The sequence below is a fragment of the Cebus imitator genome, unplaced genomic scaffold, assembly GCF_001604975.1.
Source record: "Cebus imitator isolate Cc_AM_T3 unplaced genomic scaffold, Cebus_imitator-1.0 Scaffold213, whole genome shotgun sequence".
In the NCBI taxonomy this organism is placed as follows: Eukaryota; Metazoa; Chordata; class Mammalia; order Primates; family Cebidae; genus Cebus; species Cebus imitator.
Window position 1 is genome coordinate 380,848 of NW_016107528.1, and position 21,385 is coordinate 402,232.

General features: G+C 38.0%; 1 protein-coding gene across 3 annotated transcripts in view; it reads right to left on the reverse strand.

Annotated features, from left to right (window-relative positions):
- The window catches only part of PLPP1 (phospholipid phosphatase 1), a 100,953-nt gene that overhangs the window by 41,940 nt on the left and 37,628 nt on the right, over positions 1 to 21,385 (reverse strand). For 2 of the 3 annotated variants that reach the window (XM_017548669.2, XM_037745775.1), the window contains exon 2: positions 16,784 to 16,938. In XM_017548669.2, the coding sequence (XP_017404158.1) occupies positions 16,784 to 16,938 (155 nt within the window). Of the gene's footprint in view, positions 1 to 5,524; positions 5,677 to 16,783; positions 16,939 to 21,385 lie in introns of all 3 variants that reach the window. The other variant, XM_017548670.2, reaches the window with a different exon arrangement.

Below are 21,385 nucleotides of genomic sequence, written 5' to 3' on the forward strand. Positions count from 1 at the left end.
TTTTGAGATGGAGTCTCACTCTGTCATCCAGGCTAGAGTACAGTGGCATGATCTCTGCTTACCACAACCTCTGCCTCCCGGGTTCAAGCGATTCTCCTGCCTTAGCCTCCCGAGTAGCTGGGAGTACAGATGTGCACCACCATGCCTGGCTCATGTTTTTGTATTTTTAGTAGAGACGAGGTTTTACCATATTGGTCAGATTGGTCTTGAACTCTTGACCTTGTGATCTACCCACTTCGGCCTCCCACAGTGCTAGGATTACAGGCGAGAGCCACTGCGCCCAGCAGAGGATTTCTTAATTGTTGAACAGAAACCTCGTATCACCAGAGCGACCTAAACAAAGTAGGTGGTCAATAAATGTTAATGAAAGCTGCTGCCTCGGGTAAACACCAAACGCTCTTAAACATGTTAAGCCCCATAAAAATACAATTCTAATTATAGTCCTTAATGTGAATAAACTAATGAGATTCTTTTCTGAGAACAGGTCACAGAGAAGAAAACTGCATGTACTTCTAGAAATGCCATTCCTTCACAATTTGCTTAGGGTTATCCCTGACTGCCAAGAGAAGCCTTGTATTTCAGTATACATTACCTCCTCAGGCCATTAAGGGGTCCCAGTAATTCCTCACAGATTAGTAGCCAGAAAGAACTTCTCTAACATTTCATTTTAAAATTCATGTTTGATCCTTGAAAGCATACCAAGTATATTAATCAGCCACAGTTTTAACATTTGAAACTTCTACATCTCAGGTATCAGCTGTTCTTAGGCACTCAACTATTTTCCAGAAACAGGTAGTACGTTTTGTAAGTCTTCCTAGTCATAATCATCATGGTTTGTGGCCACTAAAATCCTGGCTGTTGCCCATGATGACAGAAAATGAGTTTGCTAGGAATATTCAGGATACTGGGCAGAGACTAAAAGCTGGTCTTCAGAGGCTGAAACTCAACCATTAATATTAGGAAGGCAGGGGTGTCTCTAAAGCTAGCAAATGCTAGGTCAACTTACATCCCTGAGAAAAGCAGACAATAGAGAAGTTCTAAATAAATTCTTCTGAATTAAATGCAGAGATGCATCTGCTCATTTGATCCATACAAGATAGCCATGTTCTTTTATTTCATTTTAATACCTTATTCTGACCTTTGAGCTATTTATGCCAATTCTTAACCTTTCATGAAGTCTTACACCTAAGCCAAATGTGGCCTAATCCTAAAACTCAGATGAATTATAATGTGTTTTTTACTTAGATTCTAAGGATATGATAAATTATTGAAGAACTAAAAATAATGTTTGGAGGAGTAAAACAATACTTATGAAGTTCAAAGCTAATAATTATCTAAATCAGAGTGATTCAACCTTTTTAAACCTATCTCCCATAGTATTCTCTTACCATCCTCTTTAAATCTCCGTCAACCAAGATAATTTTATATGTTTCTACAGTGTCCCTATGATTTTGTGTCTTTCATTCAGGGCCCACCTCCCCAAAAGAATAGTCTAAAACCAATGGCACATCTCCGCCTCTTCTACTCCCTCCTAAATACCGCTAACCACCTCCATTTCCTTTATTCTACTGATTTTTTCTCAAAAGTCAAAATTGTCTCATGAGATCAAACAAATTTTTATCAACTCTCACTTACTTTAACTTCTCAGTGTATTTGACTTCACTGACCATTTCCTCCTTATTGAAATTGTCCCATGTCTTCTGAGAAACTATAATAATCCTTGTTCTCTACCTGCCAGGCTCTCTCAATCACTCATTTATTAATGAATCATTTGCAAGTCACGTCAAAGCCCTCACGTGCAGTCTTAATCATAGTGATTTTGTAAAATAAATAATTTACTTTCTAGTAAAAGTCTAACCATGCATTGCCTGAAAGAGGCTGAGTTAATGAATAAAATGGAATTATTTTAAATTAGCACAGAAGGCTCGGCATGGTGGCTTACACCTATAATCCCAGCACTTTGGGAGGTTGAGGCAGGAGGGTTGCTTGAGCCCAGGAATTTGAGACACAAGCCTGTGCAACACAGAGAGATCCTATCTCTTAAAACAAAAAAATTAATTAGCTGTGGTGGTGCACGCCTGTGGTCCCAGCTCCTCAGGTGGCTGAAGCATGAGGATCACTTAAGCCCAGGAGGTTGAGGCTGCAGTGAGCTGTGATCACACCACTGCACTCATGCCTGGGTGATAGAGAAAGACTCTGTCAATTAATTAATCAAAACATACCTACATACATACATAAAACCACTGCCCCAAGCAGTGTTTGTTTTCAATGATAATGTAGAAATGAAAAGAGTACCTTTAAACAGTCTGTTCTTTTTAAAGCAGTCTGTACTCATCTATTGTCTTACCATTTTATTCCATGCAAAGATAACTTTCTCACAGGTTATGCTGAAATAGTAAAGAATAGGCCAGGCACAGTGGCTCATGCCTGTAATTTCAGCACTTTGGGAGGCCGAGGCAGGCAAATCATGAGGTCAGGAGATAGAGACCATCCTGGCCAAAATGGTGAAACTCCATCTCTACTAAAAATACAAAAATTATCCAGGTGTGGTGGCAATCACCTGTAGTCCCAGTTACTTGGGAGGCTGAGGAGGGAGAATCGCTCGAACCCAGGACTCAGAGGTTGCAGTGAGCCGAGATCACACCACTGTACTCCAGCCTGGGCAACACAGGGAGACTGTCTCAAAAAAAAAGAAAAAAGGCCAGGAGCGGTGGCTCATGCCTGTAATCACAGCACTTTGGGAGGCCGAGGCGGGCGGATCACGAGGTCAAGAGATCAAGACCATCCTGGCCAACACAGTGAAACCCCATCTCTACTAAAAATACAAAAAAAAATTAGCCGGGTGTGGTGGGATGCACCTGTGGTCCCAGCTACTCGGGAGGCTGAGGCAGAAGAATCGCTTGAACCCAGGAGGTGGAGGTTGCAGTGAGCCGAGATTGAGCCACTGCACTCCAGCCTGGTGACAGCGCAAGACTCGGTCTCAAAAAGAAAAGAAATAGTAAAGAATTCCAAGTTAATGAAATATAATTCATGAGTTTCTGCTAAGCATTCTGTGAGACATTGTGTATACTGTGCACATCACAAGGCCCGACCAGCAATCAGTGCCCTGTTCTACTGCAGCCCTCCAGGCTAGAGCAAATTCCTGTAGTTCTGCTTGTATGGCATCCTCTTTACTAAGACAAAAAATAAAAAGGCAGAACTGAAAGACAAGTTTATTTCTAGCACTATATATTTGAATATTTGAATCCTGTCTGAAATTGGTAATTGCAACTAAATGTCCTACTAAAAATGTTATATTTAATTGCTTAGCAATCGCTCAGAAACATGTACTTTTTTTTTTTTAAAAAAAAGACCCTCTTCCCTCCTTAATGGAAAAATTAGACTTTGTTGTCTTTCTTTTAGCAGTAAAAATTCAGTGTAAAGCTTTGTCTAGATTAAAAGAATACCTGACTTCTTAAAACTTCCCCATACTTCAGGAGAGTCACCAATATCACTGCATAATTACTCCATAGTTTCCTTCATACAAACACAGTTTCATTCAGGCACCTAGGACATGCTGGGTTCCATGCCAGGTGGTAAGGACACCAAGATGAACAAGATATCATCTCTGCCTTCAAGGAGCTCATAGTCTTGTAAAACAAACATCTGTATAGCAAACTTTTTCTTTTATTAATTATGCACCACAAATTACAAGTTAACTTTCATTGCTAATAAGGTATTATGACCACTCTTGATTAGGACATTTCTGAATTAAGAAGTTTTTCTCTTTTCAAAATAAACTCCAAAAATAAAATGATATATGTGCTGTCATTTTTGGCCTATCTCCAAAAACAACTGTATGTTTTTTTCAATTTTTTTAAAAGGACACACACACAACTCTCTCTCTCTCTCTCTCTGTGTGTGTGTGTGTGTGTGTGTGTGTGTGTGTGTGTGTGTTACATGATCTTTTATTTTTTTTTTGAGAGAGGGTCTCACTCTGTTGCCCAAGCTGAGGGGATCCTCTCGTTTCAGCCTTCTGAGTAGCTGGGACCTACAGGTTCCTGCCCACCTGCAAGGCTTTTTCTTTTTTTTTTTCTTTTTCGGTATAGGCAAGGGTCTTGCTATGCTGCCCAGTTGGTCTCATACTTCCAAGCTCAAGTGTTCCTCCTGACTTGGCCTCCCAAAATGCTGGGATTACAGGCGTGAGCCACTACATACATACAGCATATTTTCTGCTTTTTTTCTTTTCTTTTCTTTTTTTATAAAGAGAGTCTCATTCTGTCACCCAGGCTGAAGTACAGTGGTGTGATATCAGCTCACTGCAACCTCCGCCTCCTGGGTTCAAATGATTCTCCTGCCTCAGCCTCCCAAGTAGCTGGGATTATAGGTGTGCGCCACCACACCTGTAATCTGCTAGTTTTTGTATTTTTAGTAGAGATGGGTTTCACCATGTTGGCCAGGCTCGTCTCTAACTCCTGACCTCAGGCGATCCATCTACCTCAGCCTCCCAAAGTGCTAGGATTACAGGCATAAGCTACAGTGCCCAGCCTTCTACTTTTAACTAACATAAATCTTGTTTCTAAAGTTACAGTTATGGTCAGCAGAGTCAGGCAGTAGAAGCATGCTGGACCCATAAAATTATCAGTTACAAAGCACAAACTGTTAAGTCACAGAATTTGAGTCAAGATTATAAAAATCATCTAGTCCAGTCAATAGTCTTATCCTTACATATATTCTTTAAGCATTTCTACCTGAAATACTGAAAAACAAGTTATTATTTTAGTTTAAGACTCAGTCTTGCTTTCAGTACCAGTAAAAATTCTTTCATATTCACTACTAATCATATATAGAACTACAGCTTTTCTCTCCTGTGTATGATATTATCTAGAAATTATTTAAAGTAAGCATGCATTAAAATAGTTTTAACATCAGTTAGCAAATTTTCTTTTCTAGAACTCAGTACAGAGGGAAAGTCAAAACAGTAGGTACATACACACAGATACAATAAATTATAAAATGATATCCTAGGTATAAAGTATGCTAGAAACATATTGCTGTAACATTCAACTGTCAATCACACAATTTTTAAAATAATAGCAAATTAGAGCTCTAAAAATCACAGCTCTAACAATCACAGTGACATGGAAAAGATTAGCACAAAATCTATACATATGCAGTGAGGTTCATTTCTTTTTTGTTTTTAAGATGGGATATTGCAGTGTTGTCTGGGCTGGAGTAGAGTGGCTATTCACAGATGTGACCATCACATACTATAGTCTCCAACTCCTAGACTCAAGTGATCCTCCAGACTCAGCCTTTTGGGTAGCTGGGACTACAGGCACATCACTGTGCCTGGCTCTTCTAATTACACATTGTTATTTTTTTGACTCCACCTGAGATTATCTTAATCAAATAAACCATCAATTAAAAGTTTAAAAAGCATACATTGTTTTTGGAGAGTTATACATTTAAGCATTAACACAGTAACAGAAAATTAAGCCAAGTGCTCAAAAGTCATAAACTTGGAAAAGTGGATTTAACTTACAACGATAATACTGAATGGAATGATTATTCCACCTAATAACGCATAAGGTATGGTGTCTTCTTTGTAAGGGTACTTGATGGACTCATCATTACAGAATACTCCTCGTTGAAAGGGGGTATGCCTTGAAGTAAGAATTGCAAAAGGCAATCCAGCTAGCAAAAAGGAATAAATGAAAATATCATTAAAAAAGAAGTATCAAAACTAATTAATGGCAATAATTATCCCAGAGACTCTGTTTAAAAATGCATTTGCCATGAAAATAAATGAGAGCACATGTAAAAAAGGAAAGGTAGCAATGCATGCAACAGAAGTTAGAAAGATTCCGATAAGGATGTTTTGTCTACAGTAAACAAAGCATTCAAGCCCTCTATTAACCAATTTAACAATGAGTATTTTTCCTTTGTTTCTGTCCAAACACACACCGGATTTTGGAAAAATCTCTTCTCACACTCTTCTTATCATTTAATCACCAGGTTTTTAACACTACTTCAAAACCAATTTTTCATGGGCTTTGCTTCCAAAAAGAAAACAACATTTTAGCATTCCATATTTGGATAGGTCATTGTCACTGGCTAAGCTATCAGAGTATCTAAATAAAACTTTATCCCCTCATTTCTGTATTGCCTATAGCAGGCTATAAAAAGAAGTCTAAACTTAAAGTTTGTTTTTTTGTTTTTTTTTTTTTTTTCTTTCTGTTACCTTTTTTTTTTGTTTTTTTTTTTTTTTTTTTGAGACAGGGTCTCATTCTGTTACCCAGGTTAGACTGCAATGGCACAATCATAGCTAAGTGCAGCCTCGCTCTCCTGGGCTCAGCCTCTCAAGCAGCTGGGACGACAGGCACATACCACCATTCTAAGCTCGTTTTTTTTTTTTTTAATTTTTTAGTAGGGATGAGGTCTAGCTATGTTGCCCAGGCTGGTCTTGAACTCCTGAGCTCAACTGATCCTCCGGCCTTAGCCTCCCAAAATGCTGGGATTACAGACATGAGCCACTGCACCCAGCCCTGAGCTAAGTTTCTTAAGGAAAGATGACAATGGAGTCAAGCACAAAGGCACCTAACAGAGAACTCTGTTTTTATCATTAATATTTTCTGTAAAAAATCATGTCTTATACTCACCTCCTAAAATGTCAAATTTTTATCTAAATGTGAACTTCAAGAATTTAGTTCTCCTTTACTTCACTGAACTTGTCCTACTGATTAATACTACAGCATACTAACTAGTACTGCTCTGTAAGAGATGCAGGTTAGCAGAAACCCTCCACATGAGGTCTGCTTTAAGACTGACCCAAGTCTGAAAGGCTCTCTTCCTAAGTGACCATGTCCCTGCAGTAATACCATAACCACTAAGCTAACGCAGTCATTGTAGAAGTGTTACCCCTCCATGAAGCACCAAGACTTAATGACCATTTGCAGTTCCCATTAATTCCACTAAGGCCATAAAGGCTAAATGACAACCAAGCCTCTGCCACTCTGTCTGAGTGTACTTACCAAAAATATCAAATCTGTTCAATCTATAATAAGAGCTAAAAAGGAGAAACACATGAAATCACATTTCTTTCATTCTTAGCTCTTTTATTTATCTTCCCATTTTTCATTTAGACACTGGATACATGAACCAAAGTTTAGTTCTCTGTATTAGTCAATGTGCCAATAGTTGTCAACCCTTTAAAAGTCTTTAAGATGCTACAAGGTTCCCAAAGCTATACTTCTGGTAAATGCTATGCCTTAAAAGGAAAAAAANAAAAAAAAAAAAAAAAAAAAAAAAAACTAAACTAGAGCTGACTTTACTTACACTGGCTCTCATATCCCAATTCATACTATCCTCTGATTCACCAAATAGTTTTCATTCATAGGAATGGGGTAAAATGGCCAGTTTTCAATACACACACCAAGGTTACAGTATAACGTCAAAAGAATTTGTAGAGCTGTGATTTCATTATTACCTGCCCTATACAGTAACTAAGCACTTAGCCTTCAATCAATAACCATATTCTAATGCAATGAGCAAATTTATTTTGTACATACAAGACCACTATTTCTTTTTCTTTTCTTTCTTTCTTTCTTCCGTTCTTTAATTCTTTCTTCCTTTCTCTCTTTCCTTTTTTGTAGATGGTGCCTTGCTCTGTTGCTCTGTTGCCTAGGCTGGGGTGCAGTGGCACAATCTTGGCTCACTGCACCTTCCACTTCCAGGGTTCAAGCAATTATCCTTCCTCAGCCTCCTGAGTAGCTAGGATTATAGGCACCCGCCACCACACCCAGCTAATTTTTGTATTTTTAGTAGAGAAGGGTTTCCACCATGTTGGCCAAGCTGGTCTCTGACCTCAAGTAATCCGCCTGGCTCAGCCTCCCAAAGTGCTGAGATTACCTGCATGAGGCATGGCGCCCAGCCAAAAAACCACCACCTCTATAATCCAATTTAGTCTACACAAAATAATGGAAACTTTTACTGTCTACAAAGCATATTTCTGAATTGGTTGCATTTTTCAATAAGCATTTCTTTCTTTTGGAATAGTATATTTAATATAGAAATTAAATTCAGATATAATAGAATTAGTGTCCAAAACTCACTAGGCTGTATGTCCTTATTCTCAGAGAAAACAGGCCCAAATATAGAGGCCCAAATTTATTTAATGCTATTAAAATATATGTCCATTAATATTAAGGGTTTTTTTTTCCTCTGACCACAAAACCATGTTAGAAATTATTCTTAGATTTAGAAAAAAAGTTTGTGGGTATTTTTCAGGATAGTCGGGGAACAAAATAAAACCATATACAAAGGATAACACCCCATTTTTAAAAATTAAAATATTCATGTGGACAAACAGTAAATCTACTGTGCAAGGAATTCTGCTAGGTGCTACTAGGAATACAAATTGAATAAGGCACAGTACATAATTATAGACAGAATAAATTGAGGTACAAAGAACTCTGAGTATTCAAAAGAAAAGAAGGGTTGGTGATACCTCTGAGTGGTAATATTTGATAAGCCAGCAGTTATGAGAGTCTGCATCTCAGCAGAAGGAGTCTAGGACAGAGACAGAGATTTGGAAATATAGGACCACAGAGGTGCAAAACACTGTACAGGATGTATATAAAGAGAAAAGAAGCAAAGGGTGAAGCACACAACAGCAAAGGAAGAACATGAGCGGAGGAAGAAGATCCACTAAGGTAGACTTGGGTGGGCTGAGGGCAGGTCAGAAGAAAGTGACATCACCATGGCCACATCAGAAAGAGAGGACATTCAGGAGGGGGAGATGGTCCACAGTGCCCAGTATGGCAACCAATGGGTTTTCAATTGACAGTAAAAGAGGTTTTAATAAGAAAGGGTAACACCAGACTGCAGGTTTTAGTAAGGAAATATTAAAAAATATGCATGAATCTACCACAAATGCACACTATTCTGAGAAGAGACTACCATCACCACAGGCCTTAGAAATATGCATGAATCTACCACAAATGAACACTACTCAAGAGAAGAGGCTGCTATCACCAAAGACCTTAGAAACATTTTTAAATTGATAATAACTAACAGCCAATATTTGCCATATCTCATATAAGCCCATGAGATGTATTAAATCAATGCCATTACCCAATGCCATTTCATCTTCACTATCTATCTAAACCTAAATACAGACCCCTGAAAGGGAATGAAGAGAAAGACCAAACTAAGGGTTGTTCACTTAAGGCTCAAAAAGATCAGCTCTTTCAGATTCCTTTTCTGGAAATATGGAGATTGTAACAAAAACTGAGTAAGTTCAAGGTGGCACACAGCATTGGGCCACGTACAGGGAAAACTGGCTGAAGGAGAAGCTGAGAACAAAGTAGGTCTACAGAGGAGGAAGTAGTGACTAGCCTGGTCCCTGAAGGGGCAAAATGGGAAGGTAGCTCTGGTTCTCCACTCCCAAAAGGCCTCAGTGATCTTGCTGTTTGGGGTTACTAGAGTGCCTTGTATCCTTTTCAACAAAGCCCAGTTTTACTTAATCCAGTTAGAAAGAATTTCTACTCCTTGAAACCAAGAGAGACTGAGCAAAAACAATTATAATTTAACCATTCCCCCTACTTTGACAACATCTAGGTTATTTTTAATTTTTTGATTACCCTATATGATGCTATAGTAAACATTTCCTAATACAAATTCTTGTTTGCATTTCTAATTATTTCCTTAATATATATTTTTATGTGGAATTAAAAGATATAAACATTAAGTTCCTTAATAAACTATCCCAAAGGGGTTAGTACACACCACCAACTTACATCACCAGACACAGTGTACAAAAGTGTAGATAAATGCAAACATTTAAATTGATACTTGATATTATCTTTGACATTTCCTGAAGATTTCAAGGCAAAAGTGAAAGAGTTCCCTTTCTTCATTTATCAGTTCAAGTCAAAAATCCTTTTCCGTTTACCCAAAAGATTACATCTCTAAATCCCTTTCATCATTTCTCAAATGACTACACATGTCAAACACTGTTCTCTTATTACTTGAGCTGTCAGAATTCATTTTTACTCTCTCCCTTTTTTTTATTGAGCTATAATTTACATATCATAAAATGCACCCAGTCTAAGTATCTATATGTAATTCAATGGTTTTGGTAAATTTATATAGCTATGCAACATCACGACAATCTAGTTTTAGAACATTTTAATTCCCCCTAAATTCCCTTGAGCCCATTTGCATTCAATTGCTGCTCCCACTAACAAACCCAGGCAACCACTCATCTGCTTTCTGTCTCTACATAAATTTGCCTTTTCTAGACATTTCAAATAAATGGAATTATGCAATATGTAGTATTTTGTATGTAGCTTTTATCACTCAGTATAATGTTTTTGAGGTTCATCTGTGTTACAACATGCATTTTTTTCCTTTTTTACTAATTAATAGTAATCAATTGTATGTATATGCACATTCGGTTTATCCACTCACCAGTTAATGGACACTTAGATTGTTTGCAATTTTGTGCTATTGTAACTAATGCTATGAACATTCATAGGCAAGTATTTTTGAAAATATGTTTTCATTTCTAATGGGTAGATACCTACAAGTGGGACTGCTAGGTCATATGGTAAGTTGATGCTTAACTTTTTAAGAAATTGCCAAATTGTTTTCCAAAGTGGTATACCCTCATTTTACATTCCCACATTCCACTTTTGATACACTCACTAGTCAGTTAGCCCATGACTCAAACTCTCTGCATAGTAAGCTCATACTCAGCCATAAATAAACACAACCTTCTATCTTTTACCAGGGAATATTTATAATGGTTCAAGAGAGAGCATGTGACACAGTAATTTATTGCTTCCACAAACCAAATACCACAAGAACACTTCACATCTTTTACTAGAGACAGAAAAGGACAACGTATGAATATGGTCACACCACATCTTCTTTAACTTCCTCTTGTGCAAATGCTCAGGATCTTGGAACCGTAATACTGATATTAACCAACTCTTTTAGTTAGAAATATTGCTGGTGGGGTATCCAGCAAAACTGAGAAACCGGTTAAAAACTCTTTTACATGTGAAGGAAGCTCTTCTGATATTAGGGAAGATTATAAAATTGCCTTCACAAAATAATGTTTTAAAGTTCACCTACATAGCACCATGGATATATTATTCCTTTTTGTTGCTGAACAGTATTCCATTGTACTAATCTAAAATATAGCAGATGCTATCTCCAAAGGAAGAAATATATATATTATATTTTATACACACACACACACACACACACACACACACACACATATATATATATATACATGTGTATGTGTAGATCCACTCAGGTTCAGAGACAACCAATCACTTCTAAAAAGCCTAGTCAGCGACACAGTCTGCGAGCCACAGGACAAGGAATTAAGTTTGATTTATTGTGAATTCTCAAAATATAGTTATTTTGATTTTTTTTTTTTGGTACTTTCTTAGAAACAGACAAAACTAAACCCACAAACATAACATAACAGTTAAGTTTCCAAAATACTATGTAAAAATGGGTATATAGTTTAGGCATTTAAACTTCAAGTATATAAAAATGAAAATAGAAAAATTTCTAATGGGTTTTTTAAAAATAAAAATAGCTTTCCTTATTTGAAAAACAATGTTCACGGGAGGCTAAAAAACATAAAACATAGAAGATAAAATTAAAATATCTCGTATACTAATAATCCCACTATTCAGAGGGAACCATTACTATTATTTTCCCTCTGGTCTCAATATATTACAAAAATCTTTCCATGTCAATAAATATCATGAAAAATAATGAAATGACTATAATATTTCATCACTAGAATAAATAATAAAACAGTCCTATACAGCTGAACTTATTTATTTCCAATTTTCTGCTATAAAAAGTGCTGTAATCAACAGTCTTATGACTTATTCTCTATATGAAACTTACATTTCTATGATAAATTGCTTCCAGTATAATTTCTAGGTCAAACAATATACTCTTTTTAATGCCAATTTATATCCCTGCCAGATTTGTGTATGAGAACACCCGTTTTCTATGCTTGATAAGCTGGGAAAGTTCTCACCTTTCCTAATGTTGACAGGCCAAACTGTGTTCTCCGTGTTGCTTTAATATGAACTTCGATTTCTCAAGACTTAACAGTCTTAAGAAATGTTAAATATTAAACAAAGCATTTCTTTATATTTCTTGGCAATTTTCTTCTATTGACAGCTTTCTATTTATGCCCTTTCCCCATTTTTCTTTGAGGTAGTCATCTGTTTTTCACTAATTAAAAAATATATAGAGGCTGGGTGCAGTAGTTCACACCTATAATCCCAGTACTTTGGGAGGCTGAGGTGGGTGGATTGCTTGAGGTCAGGAGTTCAAGACCAGCCTGGCCAACACGGTGAAACCCCGTCTCTAGTAAAAAGTACAAAAGATTAGCTGGGTGTAGCGGTGCACACCTGTAGTCTCAGCTGTTTGGGAGGCTGAGGCAGAAGAATCACTTGAACCCAGGAGGTGGAGGTTGCAGTGAGCCGAGACCACACCACCACACTCCAGCCTGGGTAACAGAGCGAGACTCCATCTAAAAAATAAAATAAAATAAAATATATAAAGTGATTAAGACTTTTTCACAAACACCTATGTACATTCTGAGTTTAGGCCACCATAAATAATACAATCACTCTTTAGAAAGAGTTTTATAAGTTGGTCACAAGTACTGGTTATACTGCTATTTTGGGCTAAATATTTTTGCTAAAAGGTTATGCCATACAGTAATGATGACTTAAGAAAAGCACCTACTTACAGTCAATACTCAAGTCAATTTAAAATAGCCTATTAAACACACATAAGTTTTCTATCCCAAAACTATACATTTTTAAATCTATACAAAGTATACTTATTCATTGCCACATATGGATTTGAGATTTAATACTAACTTTATTGTCACTATCGTTACTCTGAAAGTTTGCATACAAAAAATCTTACCTTTTCCTAGAAATATAAGAATTTATACAAGTAAATATAAATGAATTACCAAGGGAGAAGGTAGACCTACACAAAGCCAAAAATGATGGGAAAAAAGTCTGGTGTGAAATCTAATATAAATCATTAAAACCCAAAAACAAAAACAAAGTGTTAAGCCAAATAATGCAGAAATCTATAGTTTTCTGAATGTGGTACCTTTTTGGACAGCTAAAGAAGAAACAGTCAAGAATATATTTTTTAAAAAGATTATGAACCTTGCATTGTAAAAATAAATCACCACTTTAAAATATAGATTTTCTATCACCCCAAATAATCTGTTCAAATTATAAAGCATATGTATATTAGTTACACTAAGCATAAATAATTCACTTTATAGAAATTATTTTCTATGTATAACAACAGATGTTATACCAAACTATTAAAACAAATCTACCCTAAGAATTTGCAAGAATCCCTCCTTGCACATTCAAGCACATTTGAGGCCCCAAAACTGGCCAAATACTACTTCTTTAATTAAAAATAAATTGGCATCAGGCCGGGCATGGTGGCTTATGCCTATAATCCCAGCACTCTGGGAGGCAAGGCGGGTGGATCACCTGAGGTCAGGAGTTCAACATCAGCCTAACCAACATGGTGAAACCCCACCTCCAATAAAAATACAAAAAACTGACCAAGCACAGTGGCTCAAGCCTGTATCTCAGAACTTTGGGAGGCAGAGGCAGGTGAATCGTGAGGTCAGGAGATCGAGACCATCCTGGCCAACATGGTGAAACTCTGTCTCTACTAAAAATACAAAAAATAGCCGGGTGTGGCGGCACAAACCTGTAGTCCTACTCGGGAGGCTGAGGCAGGAGAATCGCTTGAACCCGAGAGGTGGAGGTTGCAGTAAGCCAAGATCACACCACTGCACTCCAACCTGGTGACAGAGCAAGACTCCATCTCAAAAAACAAACAAAAAAAATACAAAAAATTAGCTGAGCGTGGTGGTGTGTGCCTATAGTCCCAGCCACTCTAAAGGCTGAGGCAAGAGAATCGCTTGAACCCAGGAGGTGGAGGTTGCAGTTGCAGTGAGCCAAGATCATGCCACTGCACTTCAGCCTGGGCAACAGGGCAAGACTCTGTCTCAAAAAAAAAAAAAAAAATAAATAAATAAATAATTGGCATTAAAATATTTTTCCAGGTCAATTCTAACAGCAAACTCACAGGAATTAATACCCAAGAACTCAAGGATTCATACCAAGTCTTTTTCCACTCCTTAAAAAAAAAAACTTAGCCCTATTGCTCTTTATTTAAGCTGCTTGATATTATAATACTATAACTCAAAAGTATTTGTTATAAAGATAAGTAAAAAAAAACAAGGCAGAAAACTAAACCTGTGGTGTGCTCATAATGATTTAAAAACTGTCAAACTAGGTTGGGCATGGTGGTTCACGCATATAATCCCAGAACTTTGGGAGGCCAAGGCAGGTGGATCACCTGAGGTCAGGAGTGTGAGACCAGCCTGGCCAACATGGTGAAGCCCCGTCTCTACTAAAAATACAGAAATTAGCCAGGCATGATGGTACGTGCCTGTAATCCCAACTACTCAGGAGGTCGAGGCAGGAGAATTGATTAAACCTGGGAGGTGGAGGTTGCAGTGAGTCGAGAATGTGCCACTGCACTCCAGCCTGGGCAACAGAGCAAGATTCCATCTAAAAAACAAACAAAAAAACTGTCAAACTAAAGGAAACATCAAAATGCTACCAGTAGTTGTCTTCAGTTAATAGAACTAAGGGTTGTTCATTTTCCCTTTCTACTTTATAATAATTTTTTTAATTAATAAAAAGATTATGAGCCAAGTGCATGTTGCCAGGTGGCCAACATAGCAAAACCCCATCGCCACTAAAAATACAAAAATTAGCTGGGCGTGGCGACAGGCACCTGTAATTCCAGCTACTTGAGGCTGAGGTGGGAGAATTGCTCGAACCCAAGCTTAGGTGGGTGGATTCCTTAAGGTCAGGAGTTCAAGACCAGCCTGGCCAACATGGCGAAACCCCATCTCTACACAAAAATTAGCTGGGTGTGGCAGCGCACACCTGTAGTCCCAGCTACTTGGGAGGCTGAGGCAGGAGAATCACTTGAACCCAGAAGGTAGAGGTTGCAGTGAGCCAAGACTGTACCATTGCATTTTAGCCTGGGCAACAAGAGCAAAACTCTATCTCAAAAAAAAAAAATTACATGTCATGTTTACAATTAAAATAATTTATTCACTTTTGAGCAACTATCTCCTCAACTACAGGGGCAGTTAAAAAAAAAAAAACTTTATCTGGCAATGGTTGCTCAAAATCATGGTTACCACAACTACTTAGTACTTCATATAAGTACAGTAACACCATCTATTGTCATCTAAGTGGCAGTACTTCCCTGCACACTATTTCTCATTAGCTGAATGGCTGAAATTTAAGTTACCAGTTATGGTGGGATTTATTTCTTAGAAAAAGAAGTATCTCCTTAAACTAAATGCTAGATTTTTCTATCCTTTTACTCCCATAAAAGTAGCTATAATCAAATTAGAATTGTAAGACTACATTAATACTTATATATCTTAGAACACAATAAAAATCCTGGATCCCTTCACCTTCAAAATACTGAGATGAAGACCATTAGAAAAAAATCTACCAGACAAAAAAAATGAACTCAGATACATAAACTGGAAAAACAAACAACTAGGTTATTATTCTTAGCCAATTTGGGGGCAAAATAGAGAGAGAAAAGCCAGCCAGTCCTACTGCAGAACAAGGCTGCTGAGTTTACTAAGACTATAGTTTTGTAAGTCATGTATCTAGGAAAGCCATCTGACAAAAGACAGGTGGCCAGAGGAGAAATAAAGTGTGATATGCTACACTGCCAAGACACTCAAAGAGGGAAATCTTCACCCTCCTCCTTCCCTTTTATTTCCAAGTCACATAAAATGACAATGGCAAGATTTAGGAATGTGAGCCAAGGTTAAAGAAAGTAGGCACAATATCCCAAGTGGCAATCTTAACCTAGTTTGTGAATCTTAATCTAGAATGAAAGTTTTTACTTAAAACAGTGAAACCCAATAGTATCCTACAAACTGATAAACTGTCTGAAGTACAGTACACAGTAAGAAATAGTGACTTTGTTTTTTTGGGTGGTTTTTTTTTTTTTGAGACAGAGTTTTGTTGCCCAGGCTGGAGTGCAATGGTGCGAACTTGGCTCACCACAACCTCCACCACCCAGGTTCAAACAATTCTCCTGCCTTGGCCTCCCTAAGTGCTGGGATTATAGGCACAAACCACCACGCCCAGCCAATAGTGACATATTTTAATGTATTCCGATAATTTTATTTTGCATATATATTTGTGGCCTTTCTGCTGAGTTTGTTTTCTCAAATTTAATATGCAAATGTTTTCCTTTTCCATGGCCTCAGTTTCCACTTAATAGCATGAAAAAGCAAGCATAATCTTAGTTTCGGCTCTGCCATACAATAGCTTACTGGGCTTTATCAAGTGTCTGGGCCTAAGTTTCTTCAGTTGTTTACTGAGATGAGTTGGTCCAAATGACTGAAAAAGACTCCCTATTCAAAAACAATCATTCTATAATTCTTCAGTATGGCATCAAGTTGTCCTGAGTAACATCCACCTTTAACTGGAGAAACACTGTCCCTGGACTAAAACAGTGGGTATATTCCTCAAGCAATCATTCACTATATCAACATTGGCGAAGACAGTACTATGGATTTACCCCCATCCCAGCTCCATCACTTCATCCAACCTCCAGCACAACAAACCCATCACTACCTACTTATTAATTTACTTACAGAGGAAATGGGCAAGCCAACCCCCACTAGGATGAGGACAGTGGATGTGACGGTACTGTCATGGTACGGATAGTTGATGCTGTTGTCTTTACAGAAAAAGCCTCTCTGAAATGGATATATTTGGCCCAATTTTAGAACAGCCATAGGCATGGAAGCTGTTGGGGAAGGGAAAAAAAGACACATATGATTAAATTCAATTCACTTCATTACGAAGTAAAGTCTACTGAATGGGATGCAAATGCTAACCATATTTTGCCCTCTCTGGAGATGGATCTCCATTATACCCAAGAGCAAAGATTAAGGAAATCATGCAGCATCATTTGCTTGTCCATATCAGCCCCACCTTTTTCCAAGTATAAATCCTCTTACTTGTACTGACCTCCGATTTAAAAATAATCAACAAAACAGACTTCCACATTCTTTTTTATTTTTTTTTTTGAGACAGAGTCTTGCTCTGTGACCAAGGCTGGAGTACAGCGGCACAATCCCAGCTCACTACAACCTCTGCCTCCCGGGTTCAAGCAATTCTCCTGCCTCAGCCTCCCAAGTAGCTGGAACTACAGGCATGTGCCATCACACCCAGCTAACTTTTTGTTTTTGTTTTTGTTTTTTAATTAGTGACAGGGTTTCACCACGTTAGCCAGAATGGTCTTGATCTCCTGACCTTGTGATCTGCCCACCTCGGCTTCCCAAAGTGCTGGGATTACAGGCGTAAGCCACCACACTCAGCCCAATTCATTTTTAACTGAATTGCTTAATATTCAACTGTGCTTAAGAAAAAAGGCAAAATTCCATAAATAAATTCAGCAATTAATATCATAACAGCCAAATGTAATCCAGGAGAAGAAACACATAAAATTTGCTTCACACTGGAATTTTTAAATTTTTTTCTACATTAGAATTTAAACTAATAGGGTTAGAAAACAATAGAAACCAACCAGGCACAGTGGCTCATGCCTGTAATCCCTGCACTTTGGGAGGCCAAGGCAGGCAGATCACCTGACGTCAGGAGTTCAAGACCAGCCTGGCCAATATGGTGAAACCCCATCTCTACTAAATATACAAAAATTAGCCAGGTGTGGTGGTGCACTCCTGTAGTCCCAACTACTGGGGAGGCTGAAGCAAGAGAATCATTTGAACTTGGGAAGTAGACATTGCAGTGAGTTGAAACTGCACCACTGCACTCCAGCCTGGGCGACAGAGCAAGACTCCATCTCAGGAAAAAAAAAAAAAGAAAGAAAGAAAACTATAGAAACTGTAAGTATATATTCAGTAATAAAAATAGAAAGCTTTTTGTTTTCTAAAGACAAACACTGTGTTTTATTAGCCCTGGCAAGGCTCTAAAACCACTTTTCACAAGTTATACAGAAATAATTTTCAGCTGAAATTCTGCACCTAAACAAAATGACCCTGAAAGACCAAAGTTAAATCATTTAAATTAGTGGCTTCTTAAGATGTTCGAATTTACCATGTTTTTAGGCTTTGTTTTATACAATGCAAACATTCAAGAATCTACTAACTCACTACATCCACAATACTAAGCCATACTTAGGGAAGACAAATTAGTATAAAACAAATACTAAAATTCAAGAACCTAAACTGTGTATGTAGAAAAAGAATGTATACCCAGTAAATTGTTTAAAAAGAAATCCCAAGGTAGATTTTTTGGGGGAAATGATGAAACTGTTCTGTATCCTGACTGAGATAGTAATTCCACAACTCTTTTATTGCATATAAAGTTAAGAAGGAATACCATAAAAGGCAGAAATATGCCATAAAAATAGAAATATAATTACTAAAATGGCATAGAAGTACCTATAGGACTTCAGAGGTCAACACAAACTGAAGGAGTTAGAAATGACTATTAAAGAAGAGGTAACTGAATTGAACTTGAAATGACAAGTAAAACACAGGCAACAGGGAGGAGCACAGTGAGACCACTTAGCGCAGCAGAGAGAGGCAGGGAAGCATCAACAAGAGCACAAAGGAAATGAGCAAGACGTTTTCAAGGTACATACATTTTGTAGCCAACATGTATTGCATGCTTGCACATGCTGGGAGCTAGGCTACATAGATTAACTCAATCCTTACGTCAACACTGTGAGGTACTTATTATCACTACTCGCTTTTTTCATACAATGTTGTTAAAGCTTAGAGAAATGAGGAACATTGCTGAAACTAGAAAGTGGTGGAACCAGGATTCCAACACAAGCTATCTCTTTCTAGAGTCAGGGAATATACGACTTCCCATGGAGACAATTGATCTGGCTAGGTTAACAGGTTAGAATTGTAGCAAAGAAGATATGATTGGGAGAAGGGGAACCTGTCCTTTAAAAACCTCACTCGGTATAATAAATGTCATGTTCATGATAAAAACTCAAAGTAGGCTGAGTACGGTGGGCCAGACCTATAATCCCAGCATGCTGAAAGGCTGAGGCAGGAGGACCCCTTGAGTTCAGGAGTTCAAGACCAGGCTAGACAACATATTGAGACTCATCTATAAGAAAAAATTTTTTAATTGTCTGGGCATGGTGGCATGTGCCTGTAGTCCCAGCTACTCAGGAGGCTGAAGCAGGAGGAACTCTTGAGCCCAACAGGTAAAGGCTTCAAGGCTTCAGTTAAGCCATGTCATACCACTGCACCCCAGCCTGATAACAGAGCAAGATCGTGTCTCAAAAAAAAAAAAAAGAAGAAAAAGCTGAAAGTTAATGGAATCTATTATTTGCTATAGATTATCTCTGAAATCTGCAATTCTGTGGTTTTTAATGGGAATAACAGTGCTTCAGACTTTTGTGTTTATTAAAAGATTATGGGAGCTAGGCATGGTGACTAATACTTGTAATCCCAGTGACTCAAGAGGCCAAGGCAGGAGGATCATTTGAGGCCACAAGTTCGAGGCCAGAAGTTCAAGACCATTCTGGACAACACAGCAAGACCTTGTCTCTAAAAAATATTTTTAAAAATTAGCTGGGTGGCCAGGCGTGGTGGCTCAAGGCTGTAATCCCAGCACTTTGGGAGGCTGAGGCAGGCACATCATAAGGTCAGGAGATCAGGACCATCCTGGCTAACACAGTGAAACCCTGTCTCTACTAAAGATACAAAAAATTAGCCAGGCATGGTGGCACGCAACTGCAGTTCCAGCTATTCAGGAGGCTAAGGCAGAAGAATCACTTGAACCCAGGAGGCAGAGGCTGCAGTGAGCCAAGATTACACCGCTGCATTCCAGCCTGGGCAACAGAGCAAGACTCCATCTCAAAAAAAAAAAAAAATTAGCTGGGCATAGTGGTACACACCTATAGCCCCAGATAATTAAGAAGCTGAGGCAGAAGGATCAATTGAGCCTGATAATTCGAAGCTACAATGAGCCATGATTATGCCACTGTATTCCAACATGGGTGACAAAGCAAGACTGCCAACTCTAAAGAAAGAAAAAGGATTATGGGTTTAAAACACTTGGAAAGGATGTAAGCTTGTAGGAAATAAAATATCACTGTCCTCTTTTGCTCAGGGTCAGTAACATGGTAAAATGAGGGATTTTAGAAATTAACTTCCAGGAAAAAACCAAAAAGTGAAAGAGCAAGAAGAAAGGCAATTATTTACAGTTTTGAAGTAAACTACCAATTAGGTGGTAAGTAGTGTGTAGATAGTGGAAATAGTATAGGATGCACAGAAGAATGTTTTGAATACAGAAATGATACAAAACTTGAGGACTGACCTGAATTTGGCACTTCAGGGTTTGGATGTATAAAGAATGAAAGTTCCATTGACAGAAATGAGAAGTTGCTGGGGGAGCTCATTTATGGTGGGAGAATATTAGTTTAATATTGAGAATATTACCTTTGGGGCAACCTGGTAAAATTTCCCTAAATGCTCAGCCTCATCTTCCACTGTCTTTTAAAGGTTCCAATCACACTGCACCACTTGCTGTTGCCAAAACATACTATGCTTTCAAAACCCTAGGTTTCATAGGGATTTGAAATGCTCAGTCTTCTACTGGGGATAGTTGTTCTCTCATTTCTCTTTCAAGTCCAAGCCAGGCACCCCCTTCTTATGTCCTATGGCACCATGTACATATGTCTATCACACTGTACTTTAACTTGTTTTTTATGTGTGTGTCAGCAACTCTGAGGGCAAAGGCTACCTTTATCATTTTTGTATCCTTTGTAACAGGAACACAGTTAGATCTGAACAAAAATTTATTAAATGGCTAAGTGAATAAAATTCAGGGTAAAGATGAGATGTAGAGAAAGATGTATAAGTTGCTGGCATTAGAATTTGCAACTTAAGCTAGGAAAATGAAACAGTTCTCATAGAAGGCAAATCAAGACTAAAAGAGACAAAGCAATCAGCTAAGGACTAATATCTATAGGGAAATCATGAAAGAGGCTACAGGAAGAGAGGAAGAAAGGATGCTCACAGGCTCCAAGGGGCAGGGGCTATGTCTGTCTTGTTCAGCAACACAGTCTGGCCATTTTTTAAACAAAAGAATGGATGAACAATAGAGAAGTAGGACAATGTTGTGATACAAAAACCAAAGCTCAGGGTCTCTAGTACATGGTAAATCTAGTATGTCAAATGCTAAGACACCAAGGAGCATGAGAA